The 20,925-nt window shown below is 49.3% G+C and overlaps 2 protein-coding genes across 3 annotated transcripts in view; one reads left to right on the forward strand and one right to left on the reverse strand.

Annotated features, from left to right (window-relative positions):
• FAM53B (family with sequence similarity 53 member B) overlaps positions 1–16,298 on the forward strand; it is a 45,924-nt gene extending 29,626 nt beyond the window's left edge. For both annotated transcript variants that reach the window (XM_053984223.1, XM_053984224.1), the window contains exon 5: positions 12,443–16,298. In XM_053984223.1, the coding sequence (XP_053840198.1) occupies positions 12,443–12,763 (321 nt within the window). In that variant the 3' untranslated portion in view covers positions 12,764–16,298. The remainder of the gene's footprint in view (positions 1–12,442) is intronic.
• An 802-nt stretch (positions 16,299–17,100) lies between these two features.
• Positions 17,101–20,925, reverse strand: part of LHPP (phospholysine phosphohistidine inorganic pyrophosphate phosphatase) — a 74,278-nt gene continuing 70,453 nt past the window's right edge. The window contains exon 7 of the mRNA XM_053984295.1: positions 17,101–19,280. Coding sequence (XP_053840270.1) covers positions 19,190–19,280 — 91 coding nt within the window. The 3' untranslated portion in view covers positions 17,101–19,189. The remainder of the gene's footprint in view (positions 19,281–20,925) is intronic.

A 20,925-nucleotide genomic window follows, 5' to 3' on the forward strand; every position in this document is an offset into this window, starting at 1 on the left:
AAAACATCTTCCAAAGTGAGAAAGCAATGCCTGAACGCTCAGCATTGCTCAGTGTTGGGGTGGTTCATCCTCTGGGGGAAGTGATACCACGAGGAAAGGCTCAGGAGCTCCACACTGTGTGGCACAAGCTCTGTGGGAATGGGGAAAGGGTTGCCTGGAGCAGCATCTCTCCTGATGTCAGTGGGCACCCCCTGTCCCAGCCCCTCCTGTGCCTCTGCTCCAGGCTGGGTGGCCGGAGCCGCTGCCGAACGCCCGGCGGTTGCTACAACCAACAACCAACAACAGCATCACTAAGGAACTCCCTGGTGGGATCCAGTCCAAGCAGCTCCCATGGATATTTTCAGTTTCCAGGCAGGAAAGCCAGCCAGGCCCAGGTGCCCGTGGCAGCGGGTGAATCTCCAAGGCGGGGATGTGCTGCTGGGTGTGGGGCGGCAGGGCTGGAGCAGAGTGGGAAGAAAGGGGTTGGACTCGATGATCTTGAAGGTCTCTTCCAACCTTGTGATTCTGTGAAAGCAAAGCCGTGCAAGGGCCAGGGTTTCAGAGCTGAGGGCTTGTGGAGAGCAGCGCTGGCAGGCTGCTCTCGGCGTGGGAGGACTGGCACAGAGGGACGAGCAGGATGAGGCAAGTCACAGGGAGCATTCTTGCCTTTGGTGGGGCACGGTCAGAGCCCTCCCCGGGATGGGAATGCCAGGAAAACCAACTAATTCCTCGTGGGGAATAAATGTGCTCGAGAAAACCCTGCACATTTGGGCATCACACAGGCTGCTTTTAATGCTTCCAGCCCAGGAGATGCAAAGTTGGGTGATTTCAGAGGAAGAGCTGAAATAATGGCAAGCGTCTTTGTGGCTGCATGCGTGCTCAAGTCTGGGTTTATATAGGGGAGAAACACCTCGTGTGCAATGGGCAAAGCAAAGGACAGCCAAAGTGTCCAGACTGGGCTTTCCAGTTATCCACAAAGGATTCACTTTTCAGGTGGGGAAACTGAGGCATGGGGCTTTCCCTGAGTCCCTGGGTGCTGCTGTCAAAGTGGGAACTGAGCTTTGAGGTGCTGGGTACTGGATCAGCATCTGGCTCTGGCAGCAGATTGGTTAATTTTTCACTTGTGCTGGTAACCACGTGTATTTGTAGGCCTGAAACATGGTACCATAATCAAAATAAAAATAATTTGACCTGAAAGAAATGTTTTCTTCATACCGGGAGGGATATTTAGGCCAGGCAGGAGGGGAGGAGCCACTCCTGGAAGCAATTACATGGCTACATAACTGGGCTAATTAAGAGAGAAATCTAAATGTTGAAGTTAAACTGGCAGGGAAAATACTTAGGAAAATATTGCCTTTCATTCCTCAAAATCCTGGTTGTGTCTCTTCTGTCTGCAATTCCCATAGCCCAGAGAGGGAAGGTGAGCCCATATCCCCTCCCTTATTAATTGCTCATATGGCACCAAACCAGACAGGCTTCAACTTTGGGCAGAAACCAAACCCTGCACATGGTTGTCATTGAAATAGCAACAATTTTAAAAAGCCACAGGCACCACGACAATCCTCCTGCTCCTTTTAAATGCACATGAACTCTTTGCCTTGTGCCTCTTTGCCTTCAAACTGGGAGTGATCTGGGGGGTCTCAGGTGAGTGGGTGACAATGAGGTGTCATTTCATTATCTCAAGTCTGGAGGCAGGTGTGGTGGGAAGAAGCTGGTTTCTATCTTCACCCCCGTCAAGGAGAGTTTGGGTACCTGGCCTGGCATCTCTGACTTCCTTAACAAGAGGACATGAACCATCCTCTCATTTCAGTGTAGGGTTTGGGCTTGCTTTCCATCCTCAGCTTTTATTCCTTCTTTCCACGTGAAGCACAAGCCCAAGGAGGACACATCCCACCTCCCTGATCCCAGCAGTTGTTCTGACAGAGTGGTGATGAATCTCCTCACTGCTTGCTCTCCTTCCCAGGATCAGTGCTCTTGGCCTCACAGCCCCAGAGACTGTGTCTGTAGGGGCAAGCCAGGATCAGAAATGGTTGGGATCAGATTTTTCCATGAATTGGGAGGTTTTCCAAAGAGCTGGTTTTCCTTTTTCTGATGTGGGTGCATCTAAAATAAATGGGAAATGAGAAGTGTCACAAAGGTAACAGGAGGTTTCTTAGACCCCAGGAGTCCTCCCAGCTGGGCTGATTTTGGCAGGAATGAGTGGTTTTATCCTTTGCAAGCGACTCAGAGAAGCATCTGGGTGAATTAGGTGAGAAGATGGATTTTCTAAAATAAAATCACACTGTGCCAGGGATGCTGTGTGGTGGGGAGACACCCGCTGGGTTTTCCTCCCCCATGGTGTGGTGGATTCTTCTCCAGAGGAACTTGACACGTCCCACCTCCACATCTGCTGCTTTCTGACATCCTGGTGTGAACATTTCCTGGGATCTCTGGCGTTGTGTGCCAAAACATCTCGTGGCAGCACAAACATTGGGTTTGGTGGCTTGGCTGAGTCACTGACGGGAAGCTGAGCCATAGGCCAGCCCTGATGTTGGTGTGTGCAGATTGCCTTCCTTCACACAGGCTCTGGGCAGCTGCAGGGGACACATGACACGTCCCTCACCAGGGACTGCCACCCTCAGTGGGAATTTGCAATAATCCCCAGCTGTGGCCACGCAAGCCCTCGCTATCTCTTCCCCATTCTGCTTCCTGCCATCTAAAATTTTGGTGTGGTGGTCACTGAGAGATTTCAATTTGTGTTAGGACAGTTCTAAACACAGCTATCCTTGATACAGATGTGTTTTTTAAATGGATAATTTATTTTTATATATGTGTTTTATATATATATATATATATATATATAAAAGAATATATGTAAATGTTTAAGGGCAGGTTAGATACAGCTTGGAGCAGCCTGGTCTAGTGGAAAGCGTCCCTGCCCAAGTCAGAGGTTGGAACATGATGGTTTTTGAAGTTCCTTCCAAGTCAAACCATTCTATTTTTCTAATTTTTAATGTATATATGTATTTGTTCAAGCCAGCCATGTTCCCTGCAGCACAAACCCCAGACAGGAGTAGCCCTGGCTGGAAATGGAGGGTGGTGCTGTAGCGTTTGAAAATACAACTTTCCATGAAAAGAAAGGCACAAATATCTCAGTGGCATGTAAGGCTTTGCACTGCTGACAGGAATTGTCCGATGTGGTGAGATACTGTAGGATCTGTGTATTGGTAGCAAATCAAGGCTTGGAGGTGGCTCTTGTGCCCCATTTCTGATGGCTCTTCAAGGTTTTAGTCCCTTTGTGAACCTTCAGAGAAGCTGCAGTTTGAAGAGCTACATCTCTCCTAACAAATGCTGTACTCCTGGTCTTTTCCTCCTAAGTTTTCTCTAATATCCATTTAATTTTCTACAAAGGTTGTACCCATGAACACTGAGGGTTCCCAGGTAGCTGTCAAAGTATTTCTCCTCTGTGAAGCTCTGTATTACAGAATGTCTTGCAGTTTATGAGACAGAGAGTAGCTGCTCTAGAATAAATAAAGCAATTAAAATACAATACTGCTCTGCATCTCCATGGCTTATGGAGAGCATCCTGTGATTGTGGGTTCATAACTTCTTCCCTGTGAGGGATGGGTGGATGAGAGGGTGCTGGCAGCAGTGGGCACAGCTGAGGAGGTGGTGAGGGTGAAGCCCTGGGTGTGCCTGGTGAGGGTGAGCTACAGAGAGGACTTTGTGCCTGTCGTGGGAAGGGTCTGGCACAAGGGGACCATTGACGTTGTTCCCTGGCTGCCTGCACAGACAGAGCCTTTCACAGGGTGACTTCACTGCCCTACGAGGAGCACGTGCCTTCAGAGGATGGAGTCATCCGCACCAGGGATCACAGGAGCATCCCCCTGAAATGAGGTTGTGTGGTTCTTGTGGTTTTCAGAGTTAAAATCAGCTCCAGCCTGGGCTGGAGATCCAGGGGGTCTCCAGACACAGAGCAGTGTGTAATGCTCGTTTTGGTTGGGAGCCTGGCTGGCCCCTCTGCCTTGTTTTCCCTTCCAAACATAGGAATGCTGGCAGTTTCCCTGAGGATCCATGCACAAAGGAGTTTGTACACTCCCAGAGCTGCAGTAAGCAGCCCACCAGTTTGAAATGTTTCAGGCTGGTCTCCACACTGAGCAGGAAGAAGTTTCAAACTGCAGGGTGGGAGAAGGGACCTCTCCTCTCTGAGCACCCAAGTTTTTTTCTTGAGGGGTAAAAAAATCTCTAAATTTCACATAAGAAGATTTTCTGTTTAAATTTTGGCACCTTTCAGGCTTGCTGGAGAGGGCAGGAGAGGTGGCAGTGATCTTGGTTGGCGTCAGCACCCACTTGAGCCGGTGACAAATATTTCCAAATGTAGTGATAGGCAAAAACTGGAGGTTTTAAATTCCATACGTATCCCAGGAAATAGTTTGCTATTGATGTAACTTCTAAGAGAGATTCCAGCTTCCAAGCCCCAGTGTTTTTTAAATAAACAGGAATGAGAGTCTGCAAAGGTCAGTTTGTGGTTTGGTGGGAAAAAGCCTTTGGGTGAGGATCAAAAGAAACTGGTTTGAAGGTGGGAGGGACACTTTCCACTATCCCAGGCTGCTCCAAACCCATCCAACTTGGCCTTGGACACTTCCGGGGATCCAGGGGCAGCCACAGCTGCTCTGGGAACCCTGTGCCAGGACCTGCCCATCCTCTCAGGGAAGGATTCCTTCCCAAAATCCCATCTAACCCTGCCCTATGGGAATATGAAGGCATTCCCCCTTATCCTGTCACCCCCTTGTCTAAAGTCCCTCTCCAGCTCGAGAGCAGCACCTTCATGCACAGGAAAAGGCTCTAAGGTGTCTCCCAGCTCCATCCCATTCCATCCCCTGCTCCTGGCTGTACCTCCTGCTCCTGCCTCCATCCTCCATCCCCTGCTCCCAGCTCCATCCCAGCACGAGGCCCAGGGATGCAGGGTTGGGAGCTGCACTCACATGGGAGGACAGGGCTGGGAACGCAAACAAAGCTGGGCAGTGTCTGTCCCAAACGTGGACAAAATCCAATTGTATCCCGAGGATGCACATCTGATTCACCACGTGCTGGTTAACCCTCCCATCGCCAGGTTTGTGTGCTCTGTGACTCCAGCTTTTAGAAAGCACAGGGATTCACCCTTGAAGGAGCCAGCATGCTCAAAAGTGGCATTTTGGCTCAAAAAAGCCAAAAGGGATTTTTTCATGATGGTTTACAAAAGAACCCCAGCACTCTAGGAGCTGCTGGGTTAGATAGGAGCTACTGGGAGTTACTTGGAACCACTTGCCTTGCAAAAATCTCCCAAAGCATTTCAGGAAGGCAAAGCATGCTAAAATAAATAATAAAATATATAAAATAAATTAATAAAACATATAAATATTAAAATATGAATATAAATATAAAATATTTATATTATATTCTATTATTATATTATATAATATACATTATGATATATTTTATATATTATATAATATTATATAAATAATATATTATATATTATATAGTATTATATAAATAATATATATTATTATATTATACACTATAATATATTAGATTATATTTATATTATTATATTTTATTTTTATATTTTAATGTTTTAAATATAAAAATAAAATATATAAATATATATTTTAAAAAAAATGCTAAATAAATAAATAAATAAGGGCCCTTAATTTTTGCTTTCCAGAGAAAGATGCTCAGGGTTAGCCCGAGGCTGAGGCTGTGACAGAAAAGTGAGGTGTATTTCAAGTCTGCATTGGATTTGCAGGAGGTCTTGGTAGGTGGGGGCAGTGGGTGCAGGTGCCACACACTCTGGAATTTTGGTCATCCACAATGTGATTTTGTCCCTTTACTTGCTGCTATTCTCTTTTCACTGCTGCTGAAACTGTGACGTGAAGTTTGGTTTTAATTTTTATAAGGTCTTGCCTTATCATGTAGTCCCTGAAGTGAGACCCACAGTGGCATAACAGAAATGTTACTTCTGTGCTGAAATTTATAAAGCATGGAAATGGAATAGGGCTGAGAAAAAAAGAATAATTCCATATTAGTGAATGTTTCGTCCTAACTTGGGGTGAGTCAAATCACTGAATTTCCCCAAAGATGAGCCACTCCAAATCCTGGAGTTTTGGCAGCTCTGGGGACAAGTCAGGTGCAGGTTCACCCTTTTCCACTGAAATCCATGGCATTGCAGAACCAGCAGTGGGAGAGCAGCCCTGCCACTGTCCCCACCGGGCTCCTGGCAGGGCTGGGTGTGTTGGTTTGTGCTTTCTTTTTAATTTTTGTTAAGGTTGGGATTGCAGTGTTAGAGATGGTATTTTGTGTTTAGGTTTAGGTGTTTATTAGTTTTTATTTATAAGTTGTGAGTTTTATAGTGTTCTATTAATAAGTTATAAAATGGTTAGCTTTTTTTATATAAGGTTTTTTAAGGCTAAATTATTTAATTAATAAATGATACTTAAATTATTTTTATTTTTAATTTAATAATTTATTATTTGAAGTTTGTAATGTGGATTTTTTTGTTTAATTATAAGATATGATTTAAACTTAGGAAGAAGAAGGTGAAGAAGAAGGTAAAGAAGAAGGATTAGTTACTGTTTTTAAATTTTTATTTTAGTTTTATATATATTACTATATTTTAAAACTTTAAGTTTTCTACTTAGTGATATTATATACTTCTAATTAAACTATGCACTTGTAATCTTAGTGCTGTTAATTAATTTTGGAATTTTTCTCTATGGCTTTAGGTCAAATGTAGTGTTTTCTTGGGGGTTAGAGTCTGTTAGTACAGAAAGTTTAAAATTCCCAGTATCTAGGACTCTAAAAGGGCCTGCAGTGCCCCAGGGGTCTGGCTCCCAAGAGGATGCAGAGGTGAAAGGCTGGGAAAGGCAACCTGTAAATAAATAAATAAATAAATAAATAATTATACAGTGATCACTAATGACCTGTCTGAGCAAATGGATTTTTCCAGCTCATAGCAAAGGGTTCGGTGTCTGTTAGGGAAAATATTTGTTCTTGGCAGGAAATGAGGGTTTCCTCCAATTATTATGATGACTAGGAATGGGCTGGGAGGCTGTGCTGGGACTGGCTCCCCACGTGTGGGATGCTCTGGGATGCTGAGCTCAGGTGGGACAGCGGAGCCCCAGGGTGGCGTTCACTGCTCTCTGGTTCCCTGCATCGCTGTATTTCCCTGTGATTTCTGGGATTTGCCTCTCCAGCTTCTCCCTGGGGCTCTGTAGCACTGGGGAGATTCCCACTGGTGGGTCACACAACAGCTTTTATTTTGCACTTACGGAATCTCCCTGAACATCCTCTCTGTCACTGAGGCAGCGACATACTCCAAAGAGAGAGCAGAGCTGTGAGTAAACCCAAATTACCTCCACAGGCTCCAAGGGCAGCATCAGTACTAATGACTTAAAGCCTCCTTCTTGCTTTTTCTTTTTTTGGTTTTGTTTGTTTAATACTGTGGTCTGAAGTGACTTGGGAGGATAACAGACATTTCTGAGCCTGCTCGTGAAAGCTGGTTTTCACACCAAAACAGAATAAAAGCTAAATTATCTGCTAAAGCTTTGAATGCACCAAATAAGCACTGGTGCCTGTTGCAAAATGAGGACTGGGGCTGAGTAAAGGTTGTTCTTAGTGAATGAGGAGGGAAAAGCTGGGAAGGCAGACCCTGAAAACCAGGGCAGGGATGTGGTACCCACTGGGAGCAGGGCAGGGAGCATCCCTGTTCTGGGATGCTGCTGCAGGCACGTTCTGTAGCACCTTGGTGGAGGCTGTGGGGCTGCCTGTGAACTACTCAGTGCCTCCACAGATAACATTTTTAAATAAAAGAGAGTAGCAGATGAGTTTGAGCTCCCTGACATGGCAGCACTGTGCCTAACCCAGCTCTGCTCTGCACCAGGCACACGGGCTCCTTTTGCTTTTCACGCTGCCCATCACTGCCTCCCATGTTTTCCTTCCTCAGGTATTCCAGCATTTCTTTCCCAACACTTCATGACTCTGAGCTCCTTCAGTGCAAGCCCCCTGACCTTCCCCAGAGGCAGTGTTAATATTGGAAGCCACGTGGGGCAGTGGTCACCAGAGCTCCTTGGGGCAAGGTGGCTGTGTCTCCCTCTTTTTGGGGAGGCCGAACTGCAGCAAGGGAGGTGCTGGTGAGACTGGGGCATCACTGGGAATGTGCTTGTGCCAGGGCCTGGACCTGCTGGCAAAGCTGCTGAGATGCTCCTTTGTTATAAAGAGGACAATTGGTTATTGGAGCCTCAGGATCAAGCCATGCTTGCTGCAGCTCCCTCCCCGTGCCCCTTCCATCTCCACCCACCAGGAAACCAGCCTGGAGATGGAGTTGGAGAAGACTGTGGGTGCCTCAAAGGCAGCACAGAGCTTTGAACCTGAGTGATGTGTGTGTGTGTGTGTGTGTGTGTGCACAGCCCAAATCACAGCAGCTGCCATAATGAAGTTGTGCAGAGCTTAAAAACCAACTCAAGCCCATTTTCCAGTCTCATTTTCCAGTCTCAAGCACCTCTCCCTCCTCCTCAGCAGCACGGATGAACTCTTTCACTGGCACAAATGCCAGGCAGGATTTACCATGATGAAACAACCAAAGCATTTCTTTATAACGATATAAAGATAACAACTCAGGCTGGAGGTGTTTCACAGGAAATGTTTGACTTGAGAGTGGTTTAAACCTGAGCCAGGCAGAGAATCCCCCAGTGGAGGTGACTTTGCTGGCTCGGGAGGGCTGGCAGAGGCTCATCATTCCCACATGGAGCTCACTGCCCGCTTCCCCCTTCCCTTCTGGCACCGGGTTGTTTTCAGCTTTCTGAAGCAACTGTAGCCCAGTGTGCTAACAGGAGGTGATGACAGCTTGGGAGGTAGGGCCGGTGCTGCTGACAGCTCGTGGCGTTGCACCTTTCCCGGGAAAATTGCGGCAATCACCTGGCAGGGTGAGGGGAAAAACAAAAAAATAAAGGTGTTTGAGCAGAAGCCGTGATGCCCACAGGGATCACGGTCCTGCTGGTGTTTGCTCTGCTAGAGCCACCACATTTGCAGGGATGTGCTTTGGGGAAGAGCTCACAGCTGGGTGTTTCACCACGGGAGGAGTCAGACAAGGGAATGTCGCTGAGGGATTTCTCCAGCTTGCAGCCCCCATCCCTGATGGGGACACGTGCCTAAGGGGAGGGAAAACCTGAGGAAAAGGATGGATGTCAGGGCTCAGCCCCTTCCTGCAGCCTTCTCTGATTGTAGCCTTGGTCCCTGCACAGCGTGGAGCATCATGAGACCCTGTGGGAAGGAGAAGTAGCCTCAGCTTGGTCACCAGCATGCAAGAAGGGCTTTGATCTGGAGCAACCCTGCAGCTGATTCCAAGTGACCAAGAATTTCTTATTTATGTATTTTTAGATGATTTTTCAAGTACTTCCACTAGCAACGCCTCATTTTCTCTCTGAGGGCTTGCCCAGCGTGCTGGATTAAGGCAGCTTTGGGAAGGGTTGGGGGAAGAAAAAACAGCACCTCAAATGGTCAAAAACGGGTCCTTGTGTCAGTAAATGTGGTTTTGGTGTAAGGTGCATTACAGGTGCTCACTGGGTGAAGTCAGCATGGCCAGAAATGTCTCCCAAAATCCATCTGTGTTGGATTCCCACAGTTTCCCTGAGACCAAGAGGATTTGAGGTGCCTGATAACCCCTTTTTGTCTGGCACTGGAGGCCAAGGTTGTGGAGAGGCTCGGAGCAGGGTGAGAAGCTCCTCTGTGCCACAAACCTGCTCTTTTCTGACATCAGTAGAGGACTTGACCGCCCAGTTTCTCCAGCTCAGCACCTCAGCACGTGCTAAATTCACACAATAAATAAAACATGAGCAAAGAACTCTGGAAGGGCTGCAGGCAGGCACTGCATTGATGGTGGTGCCTGATCCACCGCTTCTCCATGGAATGCTGGCTTGGTGATCACCATCCTGGGGGGACCCTCCTGACCCCAGCTGCTGGCAAGGTGAGCTGTGGGATTTTGTAGCAGCCAGTGCCTGTGAAAACTTGCTTTTAGAGCTGTCAAACCTGCCTCAGAGGGAGCATCTCTGCCCAGCACCCTCTGCACGAGGCCTTGCTCCACCAGCAGCTGCCGCAGCACCGGGACCATCAGAAGGGGTTTTCCATCCTTTTTTCATTCCCTGGAACGACTCAAGGATTGCAGCATGTGTGGATTTGAGCAGGGAAAACAAGCCCGTTGGCTTGGTTCTCTTGCCAAAGTCCCATAAGATGCAAAATTTCCCTGAAAGTCAAGCAACTTCATGGGTGTTCTCTGAGATGTGTCCGAGCTTGGAAACACTTTTCTTTTGGATGGGAAGAATGTGCTGTGGACCTGTTGAGTTACTCTCCAGTCTGCATCCTCCTTCATTCACCACCACAGGAATCACTCATCTCCTCTGAAGCACTGGAGAGCATCTCCCATCTTTTCAGGATGTTCTATCCCACCTGTAGCAGCCCAGCATGTCCACACCTGGCTACCAAACCCTGGGAAATGCCTGATCCAGGAGATGAGCTCGATTAAGAAGGAGAAAAATGAACATTCCCAAAAGTGCCAAAGTTTTGTTTGTAGAAGGGATTTGCACTTCTGAGAGGGCTGTTGACTTTCAGGAGACCTAGGTTTTTCAAGTGCCTAAATCACTGTTGGAAATGTGCTTGCAAATTTTGTGAAGTGCTTAGAAAATATTTCTACTATGTCCTCGGGCCTTCTCCAGTGGTAATTATGAGTTGTCCATTAACCACAGTGTGCAGCTTTCTGCTTGAAGCTGTTGCATGCTCAACACCCAGAAGACAGAGGCATGGCTGGGATTAAAAAAGAATATGACCAGGATGATGTGAGGGCTGGGTGCAATTGCATACTTGGAGAACAAATGCCCTTTTTTTTCACACGGGCTTGGGGCTTGTGGGTTTTTGAAGGTTTCAGAGACTGAAGGCCATGTGAAATGTAGCTTCCCCCAGCTTGGGCAGTGGCCAGCTCCTCCTGGGGCAGCAGGAACTTCTCTGTTTAGATAGAGCAGCCTCTGCAATGACTCCTTTTACTGTGTGCATGGGGCAGTGCAGCACCCAAAGCCTCTGAGCAATGGTCCGTGGGTCCAACTCAGCACAAGGCCCTTTGATTTGTTAAGATCCGATTGGGGTGTGATGCAGAGCCCCTGCATCTCCCTTAGGGGCTCTGTAAATGGGTGATCTTCCTTCGTTTACAGCCTGGGCTAAGTTATTGTGGCGGAGTTTCTCCCAGCTCACCTGGATTTGAATGAAAAAACCCTCAAGCCAACGTGCCTAATTCCCTAGGAATGCCAGTGGGGATGTTTTGGAGCAAGGTTGTCAGGCTGTGTGTTCAGTGTGTGTGGTGTCACTCTGTGTCACCAATGCTCTCTTGGGTACTGAAGTTCTCCTGGCTCCCTGAGCCACCCCTGGTGCTCCAGACCCTTCCCTGGCTCCATTCCTTCCTCTGGATGCTCCCCAGCCCCTCTTTCTTGTCATGAGGGAACCAAAAACTGACCAGTAACAGGTGAACATCTCTAGCTAGTGAGGGGGCTGCCTTCCTCCCAGGGATTTATGGAATTCCCATTCAGGCCTATCCCATGGGATGTGTCCAGGCCAAATGTCTGAGAAGTGAATGCTCCACACACGCTGGCTTGACGAGAGGCTCCTGAGTCTCCTCCTGCTCAGAGCACACACTCTGCCACTGGCATGGCCTTGTTATTTCCATTGGCACTCAGTAATGAGGGTTTTGTTTGTTCTTTTAAAAACCAGCCGGGGCTAAAGGCATTCCCTGGCAGGTGAGCACGCTCGTGGCCAGGCTGCGTCCCTGAGAGGTTCTGCGTGCTCTGCTCCAGAGGGTTTGGAATGCCTGCATGCTCCTTGTCATTCTCAGAGTTTGAAACTGTTTAGAAGACATGACAGTACATAAACGAAATCAGGTTTCTGGCCAAGGTAACCAGGCATGGAGACTCAGGGAACAGACAACTGTGCTTGCCTGGTCAAGTGAGGGGAACAGCCATGAGCCATCACAGAGGAGGGTTTAGCAGGACACAAGCTCCAGCTGCTTAAAGAAAGTGCTGAAGTTTCTCTTGGTTAATAAGGGGAGTTGTTGGAAATGTTCATTCATTTTTGATGAGCTCTATTCTGCCTTATATGTGGAACTGGGTGATGCATGGGGTGGAGATGGTGATGGGACTGATCCAGAGCAGGCTGGGGGTGGTTTTGATACCTTTGCCTTTTGCAGGGGCAGCGAGGCCACGGGACCTGCCATGGATGGGGAGGTGGAGGGTTTCAGCATCTGTCCATCTCCTGGGGACCTGCTGAGTGTTCCTGCTGCTCTGCTTGTTTTCTCTTGGGCTGAGGGAGCTCAGGTTTGGGGTTGGGAAGAGTCCCAGCTCATCTGGTGTAACTTCTACCCCAGCTTCAGCATTCCACCTCAGCTGCCTCTCTCCCTTTGCCTCTGCAGAACCGCCAGACTTTCAACAGCCTCACCTGCCTTAGCACCACGGCCGAGGACGGCTCCCAGCAGTCCACGGGCCCCCAGCCATGGACCGCGGCCCCGGAGGTGATGCCGGGCAGGACCCCCGCCTGCACCCCGGTCCCGGAGCCACCACGGGCCAGGCCCGATGACCGCCGGGCCAGCAGGGATGACCTGTCCTGCGAGGAGGAGGAGGAGAGCGCCGGGAAGGAGGAGGACAGGGCGGCCTGGCGGAGCGGCGGGCCGGGCACCGAGAGCCTCTTCCAGCTGGACGGCGAGATAGACATCGAGCAGATAGAAAACAACTGAGGAGGGAGCAGCTCTTCTCACCCTGAGGTCTGGGGGCTGCCAGCAGAGCCAGGGAGGGCTCCTGGTTGCCAGCGAGTTTGTGGGATCCTGTCATTGCTCCCCTCCTGCCAGCTGGAGGGGACGAAGCAGCTTTGCCAAAATTTCATCAGGTATTTAGAGGAATTCGTGTGCATGCATGTGTAAATCTTGAAATTCTTTGTAACTACTGTAGCCAGAGATCAGCCAGGCCGAGGAAAGTGCTTGTCCCACAGGGAAACCAGGCACGGGGATCACCAAAAACTCAGAATCCACGAGTAAACGGCTTTTGCCAGGATAGGGGTGGAGCTGATGGAGCTAGCCATGCTCCCACAGGTCCAACCTGTGCTAGTCCAGAAAGGGGTGCACAAGGAGAAACCACCACCCCTGGGACTGGAGAAAGGGGGGGGGGAAAGCAGAATACTGAGATTTGCAAATGAGCACTGGCTGGTGGCCACCGGGGTGGCCACGGTTCCTTTTCTCCGGCCGCATCCCCTGCAGCCCCAGCACCCCCCTCGCTCCCCATGTCCCTGGCAGTGCCGTGAGGAGGAAATCACAAGTGAAGTGTTTTGCTTAAATTTAATAATGGCAAGAGCTGGATTTTTACTCCTTTATTTTTAGTTTTCCTTTTCCTGATGAGGAATTAAACAGATCCCTGGCCCATGTGGGGCGGCATCCGCAGTGGCGCTTGCTGGGCGCTGAACGGGGATGCTCAAATGCCTTCCTTCCCTATTTTTTTCCTTCCCAGCCCCCTTCTCTCAACTCTTTTGGGAAAAAAAAAACCCTACTCAGGCTCTGTGCCACCCTCATTTGGGTTCCCAACACCCTGGTTTGAGCAGGGCTGGGCTGTTTACCCATTTACCAGCAGCTGTGCCCACTTTGCTACCCAGGGCATGGCTGCCACCCTCTTTTTTTGGCTTTACTGTGAAGGGCTGCCTGCCCAAGGCACGTCGTGGAGGGGTTACTTGACAAAATCAGCTGGCAAAAGGCTGAAAATCCAGGTAGCAGCACTGAAACCTTTTCCTCTTCCTGTGCCTTTTTAAAGCACAGATAAAGTGGTGACCATTATGTTTGTACCATATGAATCCTCTTTGCTAAAAATAAGCTGTCCACTTGCTAACAGGTTTAGAAGGACACATATTTCTTTTTTCTCCCTCTGTTTTTATTTTTATTATTTGTTTGTTTAAAGCTCTAGGAAAGATGTACAGATGGCTTCCAGCATCTTCTGGATTCCTTCTGCTGGTTCCTTCAAGCTCAGGGGTCACTTCCTGAGCTTTGCAAACCTGAGAAAGGAAAAAAAAAAAACAAAACATTGATACCAGGAGCAGCTGAAGACAGGACATTTTTAATGGGGTTCAGCAGCCCCACTGGCAATGTCTTGAGGGTCCATAACTGAGAGCTGCTGGTACAGGTTTCATTCATCATTTCTGGTTATGTTAGTGCACTTTTTTCCGCAGTGGTTTGGGATGTGTGTGGCATCTCCCACCACAGTGGAACCCATTGGTTGTTACCCCTGTCCTGGCACTGCTGAGGTTTTGCTGGTGGCTGTGGCCATGTCCGCTCCCTCCAGGCAAGCAGGACGAGCCCCAGATATTTGGGGAGGGGATGACAGGGATGTCTTTTCATTTTGGGGAACCCTCCAGCTCTTTTAAAGTGTCACTTTATGCATCACTTAGAAAAAAAAATATATATATCCTGGGTTAATTTTTATCCCTCCTGTTGTGGAGGGTCCAGCCACGCCAGTGTTTTCCCAGGCTGCTGCCCCTCTGTCTGTGCCCCTGCAGTGGCACCCTCACAGCAAAGTTCTTGGCTTTGAGTCTTCCTGATGCTCCATCCATCCCTGCCCACCACTGACACGTCCTGGTCTCGGGGCACACAGCTCCTGCTGGCCACAGGCACCTCCTCAGCTGAGCAACAAAGGGCAAATTCACCCAAATCCGCGTCCGGCTCCGGGTGGGCTCTGGCATGGGCATCCCCAGGGCTGGAATTCCTAAGGGCTTCTGTTTTCTTTCTGAGGGCTGCTCCTGGTGCCATGCTAACCCCCTAAGAGTGGGAAGGTGGCCAACGGGCCACGGCCCAGCTGTCCTGGACCTGGTGGCCAACGGGCCACGGCCCAGCTGTCCTGGACGTAGCCGTAGCATTCAGTTTACATTCAGCACAACCCGTTTGCCTTACTAAAAATGCTTCTCCAATGAGTCATGGCCTTATACTGGGCACGTTGGCGTAGGCACAGACTACAGTTAGCAACAGTTTTGAGGCCACAGTGGTGTTCTGTTGGGTATTTCTCATTGGGTTTGTATGATTTCATGTACTTATTCTCAGTTTAAGAAAGCCTTACTTTTAAATTTTTTTTTTTCTCTCTCTCTCTCTCTGTAGAGGTAAAACATTTGTGGATTTATATATATATAAATATATATATAAATAATTAAAAATATTAAATATAATATAGTATGTGCCTCAGATTCAGGGGACATCCTGTTGATTGTAAAGTCAGAAGTGGCGGTGCTCCCCTGGTGTCAGGAGATCTGTCCCCTACGCAGTGGGAGAGCAGGGCATCCCTTGAAGGTCTTGCTCTTGGTTTGTAAAGGACTTCACCTATTACACAGATGCTTTGGGAGCCCCCCAAATCCCCCGGCAAACCCCTGCCAGCTGCCAGAATGTGATACTAAAGTCATATGCAGACAAGGGATGCTATTCCTTGCTAGGTAGCTAAAATAGGTTCATTATTGTGAAGGGACTCAGTGGCTTGTCCAAGGTGTGACCCAGTCTGGGCAGCAGCTGTTTTGGGATGACACCAAAGCTGTGGCAGCAGCAAAAAAGGTTCTTCATCCTGAAAAAAATAGGATTTTAACACAGAAAGTCTTAGCAGGCACACGGGAGTTTGCTGTGTGTTTTGCAGATGTAGCTCTTTGAGCCTGTCCTATGAAAGAATACATTAAAAAAAAAAGAGAAACCAACGAAAAGAAGCGTTTGTAAAATAGATTGTAATTTTTCCACGTGCTAGCATAGCCTGTTTGGCCAATAAAATTGTGTTTCAAGTGCATTGTTTGAAGCTCCTGGCTGCCCAGGCAAACAGACTGACGTAGGATGTTCTAGGATTGTAGCAGTGCTTTGCGGCGTGTGTGGGTTCGGTGTTCAAGAAGGAAAAAGAAGAGGATGGCCAAATTAAAAAAACAAAACAAAACAAAACAGAAAGATGGGAAGAAGAATAAAAACAAAGCCTTCTGGAGCTATGACCTGTAGTAGCCCAGTCTCGCTGGCAATTGCACAAGCGCCGCGGGCCGTGCGTGTCCCGGGAGGGGCTGCCCCAGGTGTCCCCTCCACGGGCGGGCGAGGAGGCTGCTCCTGCCCCCTCCATGACTTGATTGCACTAGAGCAGCTCAATCTCAGGAAATTGCTTGTTACTTTTACTGTGTAAATAAAGCTTCCTGGTTCAATAACCCGTGTCTCGCCGCTCTGTGCCGTCCCCGCGGCCGGGCACGGCTCTGGGGTCCGGGTGGGGCATTGGGGACATCGCTGACCCTTGGGGTTGTGGCACTGGTTGGAGTTTGATGGAGACCCCTCCTCTCCTCTCCTGGCTGTACCTCCTTGACATCTCTATAGGTGCTGGGAAGGGATGTCCCAAAAAATGGGTGGGGGTCAGGAGAGCATTCAAGCAGGACCCTCCCTTGGGGTGTCTGTGTAGGCAGGGTGTCCCAGCCATGGGTTGCACAAGAAAATTGACATTTTATAATGTTCACATGCAGACAGACACGCTGCACCCTCCTCATGGAGGGGGGACATCTCCCATGCCTCCCCCCCAGCCTGTCATTTGGCTGTAACACAGCCAAAGATATAAACAACAAAATGCAAATTGAAGTGCCAAGTGTTCTTTGTGTTTAAGGATAAACATAATACCCTGCCTCATAAAATCTAAACTCGGTTCTAAACTCAGAGCCCACAGCAGGCCAAGGGCACATAGGGGTGTTAAATAAGTTCTTGGGGAAACAGGGCAGTATCTCCCTGCAGCCTTTGCAACCCAAAAAGGAAAACGGCTGCACTTCCTCCAGCAGGCAGTGTAAAAAGTTTCATGACAGATGGCAGGATGTTTATCTGCCTAAACTTAATCAGATTGAAGTGATAGGCTTAGTATAATAGAACAAAAAAGGGAAGAATTAGGGGTTAAAAAAGAAATTCTCAGTGATCCATCAGAGCCTGAACGTTTGACCAGGGTTTACAGCATCCTTCCATGTGTGTGGATGCTGACAGTATCATACACTTTGGCTGAACCACTACCCAGAGGAGAGAAGATGCAAAAACAGACCCAAAAAATTGCACTAAGGTCATTTTCCCAGATGTAGTTTATTTTATTAGAACTTAATTCCCAGCCCCCTTTCCCCTGCTGTCCCCAAGGGGTGCTATGCAGCTCCAGGGCCAGCTGGTAGCTCTGAAAAACAAGTGTTCCACCACTCCAAAAACAGGGAGCATCATTTTGGTGTCCTTCAGTCAGTGGGGTCGTCTTCAGCTGTTGGGACTGCTGGAAACAGAGCTGGAATTATCCTTTACCTCCTGCTTGCAGATGCAGAGAGCAGTGGCTGAATGTAGTGGCCAGCACATGCTGCCTGAGAGTACGGATATATATTAAATATATGTAACACAAATATAATTACATGATTTCCATGGTCCCCTGGAGATCTAAAGCAGGTTAAAGCCTAAATAATCTTGCCCAAAGCCCAGGAGGGTACAGAGCTGCTGATATCTTGATTAAAAGGTGACTTTTGCCTCTAAAAGGTGACCCTTGCAAACACTACCACGTGTCAGTGAGGGTGGGCAGAGGACTTGCAGGAACAACCCCTAATCTTTTAATTTTTTGACCCATTTTGAGCCTCTTCCATGCTCTTGCCAGGTGCAGCATGGCCAGGTGTTACCACACCTGCTGCAACAGCTGCACTGCAAAACTGACAGGGGGAGAAACCAAAATCCCCGGGGACGGGCTGCAATGCCTGGAGGCAGGGAGCAGCTCCTTTCAGAAATCCTTATTCTGATTAGCAAAAAAAAAGGCAAATCTCATGCCTGTCCTGGCCCTGGATGTGCTGAGCACTCCTGGCAGCAGGAGGGGGCTCAGCTGGAGCTGAGCTGGTGCAGCAGATTCTCAGCAGGAATGTGGGGCAGGATCAGTCCCAGGGGATGTTCAGTGAGTACAGAATGCTGGAATCCCACAATGGTTTGGGCTGGAAGGGACCTTAAAGCTCATCCTACTCCATCCCTGCCATGTGCAGGGACACCTTCCACTATCCCAGGCTGCTCCCAGCCCCATCCAACCTGGCCTTGGACACTTCCAGGAATGAAGCAGGCACAGCTTCTCTGGGCAAACTGTGCCAAGGTCTCCCCACCTCCACAGGGAGCACTTTCTTCCCAAAATCCAATCTAAACCTGTCCTTTTGAAGCTATTCCCCCTTGTTCCATCACTACATGCCCTTGTGAAAAGTCCACTTTCAGCTGGAGCTGTGTCTGACTCAGCCCCAACAGCCCAGGGACTGCACATCCAGGATTTTAATGAGGAAACCCACCCCCCTCCCACACAGGTTGCTCACAAGACCCCCTCACAGAGTGAAGGCAAAGACCATCAGTCCCATGGCCTTTTCCAGCTTTTCCTGGTAGGGAAGAGCATTTCAGGTCCTGTAAACACCCCTGCCAGTGCTGATCCAACTGAACACGATGACAAAACAGGCCAGATCCAAAGGACAGGGTTTATTCTAGAAAGGATGGTGCAGTTATTCCCTAATGTGTTACTGATTCTTGTGCCCTCTCCTGGGGCTGCTCCAGATGGGCTGATCCTGGCAGAACCACGGTTCCTACCTTGCCAAGGCATGTGGGGCTGTCCCCCTCCCCAGGGCTTTTGTGGGGCTGTCCCCCTCCCCAGGGCTTTTGTGGGGCTGTCCCCCTCCCCAGGGCTTTTGTGCCACCCAAGGCACACACAGGAGCTTGGTGGCCTCCATCAGCCCCCAAGGACATGCCCCATCCCACTCAGGCACACCAAAAGGCACAGGACATGGGGGTTAAACAGGTAAATCCATTCATGAGGGGGTGCCTTGGTTCCCTGTTTCTCACCTCCAGGCTGGGTCCCCAGTGTGAGCAAAGATAAAAAGGGGGAACAGCCCCCCAGCATCACCCAGAGGAGGTTGAGGCCCTTCACAGGCACCAAGGGCAGGACATTCAAGACTTGCCAGAGGACAGCAGGTTTGGTGCTCCCTTGGATGAGAGGTCAGTAGAACATTTTTGTACCATTATGTGAAATATTTCGGAAGGAGGGTGCCCACCACCCTGCACAAGGCTGGGCTGGGTTCATTCAGGTGAGATGGAGGTGGGAGAGGATGAAGTGGTTCCATGGAGGGACTGCACGTGAGGGCTCATCCCTGCTCCTGCTGGGATTTACAGCTCCTGGAGGATGATGTCCACAGCCTCAGCCAGGTTGTTCACGTAGGCATCAGGCTTCACCTCGGGGTGGTTTTCATCGGACGGCCTGGAAGGAGACAGAGGGACAGAGCTGAGCAAGGGCAGGATCCCAAACAGGCCCCATGTCCCTGGTCATCCTGCTGCTCACAAGCACAGGCAGTGCCAATGGAGCACCCTGAGGTTCACAGAATTCACAGGATGACCAGGCTGGAAGAGACCTCCAAGATCATCGAGTCCAACCCAGCCCCAACACCTCAACTCAACCCTGGCACCCAGTGCCACATCCAGGCTTTGTTAAACACACCCAGGGATGGTGACTCCACCACCTCCCTGGGCAGCCATTCCAGAACTTTATCACTCTGTGAAAAACTTTCTCCTGATATCCAACCTGTATTTCCCTTGGTGCAGCTTGAGGCTGTGTGCTCTGGTTCTGTCAGTTCCTGGAGAAAGAGCCCAACCCCAGCTGAGCACAGCCACCTTTCAGGAGCTGTGGAGAGTGCTGAGGTCAGCCCTGAGTCTCCTTTTCTCCAGGCTGAGCACCCCCAGCTCCCTCAGTGGTTCCTCACAGGGTTTGTGTTCCCAGCCCCTCTCCAGCCTCGCTGCCTCCTCTGGACGCGCTCGAGCGTCCCAAAGTCCTTCCCAAACTGAGGGGCCAGAGCTGGGCACAGCCCTCGAGGTGTGCCCTCACCTGTGCCAGGTACAGGGGCAGAATAACCTCCCTGCTCCTGCTGGCCACACCATTCCTGACTCACATTCCTCCCTCTTCCCTTGTTTTTCCTCTTTCTTTCTCCACACCCTTTGTATCTTTCCCACATGCCCAGGTGGATCCTATGTCCTTTGTGCAAAAGAACTCAGCAAAACTTTGCAAATAATTATTCTCCCACAGTTTTTATCTAGAAATACATAGAGAAAAGAACAATTCCCTTTCAACCTAGAGACAGAGGAAGTCTTCACACCACTTCAGTGAAGAGCAAGGTTCTGCCAGGGTTTAACTTTGCAGCACCACCATCTCTTGCAAACCCACCAGTGGCGGTTTGAAACACCACCAGAAGAAGGCTCAGTCTCACCCTCCACCAAGTCATCACCCCAAAGCAGAGTGACTTGAAGCCATTTTTTGCCAATACTTAATTAGCAGCACTGGCCTAACGAGGCCCAGCTGCACAATCCCATTTTGCTGATTTAGCAGCACTGCTGGTGGGGAGGGGGGCAGATGTGGGAGGCAGAAATTTCCCAAACCTCATGGTCCTGTTATGGCTCTTGGGCTGAGAAACCCACCAGCTGCTGAAGGGAAAACATATGTATTTTATATGCTTAATGACCTTCCTTTGAGAGAGAGATGGGAGCCCAAATGTCCACCTCCCACCTCTCCTGCTCCCTGGGAAGGGCAAACCTTTGTTTAGCACAACCTCTCCGTGGGGAAGATGCATTTCCCACCAGATGCAGGGGAGGCAGAGAGATGATTATTATTATTATTATTAATGATGTGCAGGATTTGGTGAGCACTTGTCTGTACAAGCACCAAATCATTTCTTCTGTCCCAGCACTGAAGCTCCCCAGGGCTGTTTCCTTCCTGCTCTTTTCTCAGCCGTGCTCCTCACGTCCAAGCCCATGAGCTCCTCACAAAGGCACGGCCTCTTTTGGAACCCACACTGTGTGCCTGAGGCTCTGCTTGTTGCAAAGTCGTGCTATGAACTAGGAAAAATAAAATATTT

Source organism: Vidua macroura, chromosome 8 (assembly GCF_024509145.1).
Source record: "Vidua macroura isolate BioBank_ID:100142 chromosome 8, ASM2450914v1, whole genome shotgun sequence".
Classification (NCBI taxonomy): domain Eukaryota; kingdom Metazoa; phylum Chordata; class Aves; order Passeriformes; family Viduidae; genus Vidua; species Vidua macroura.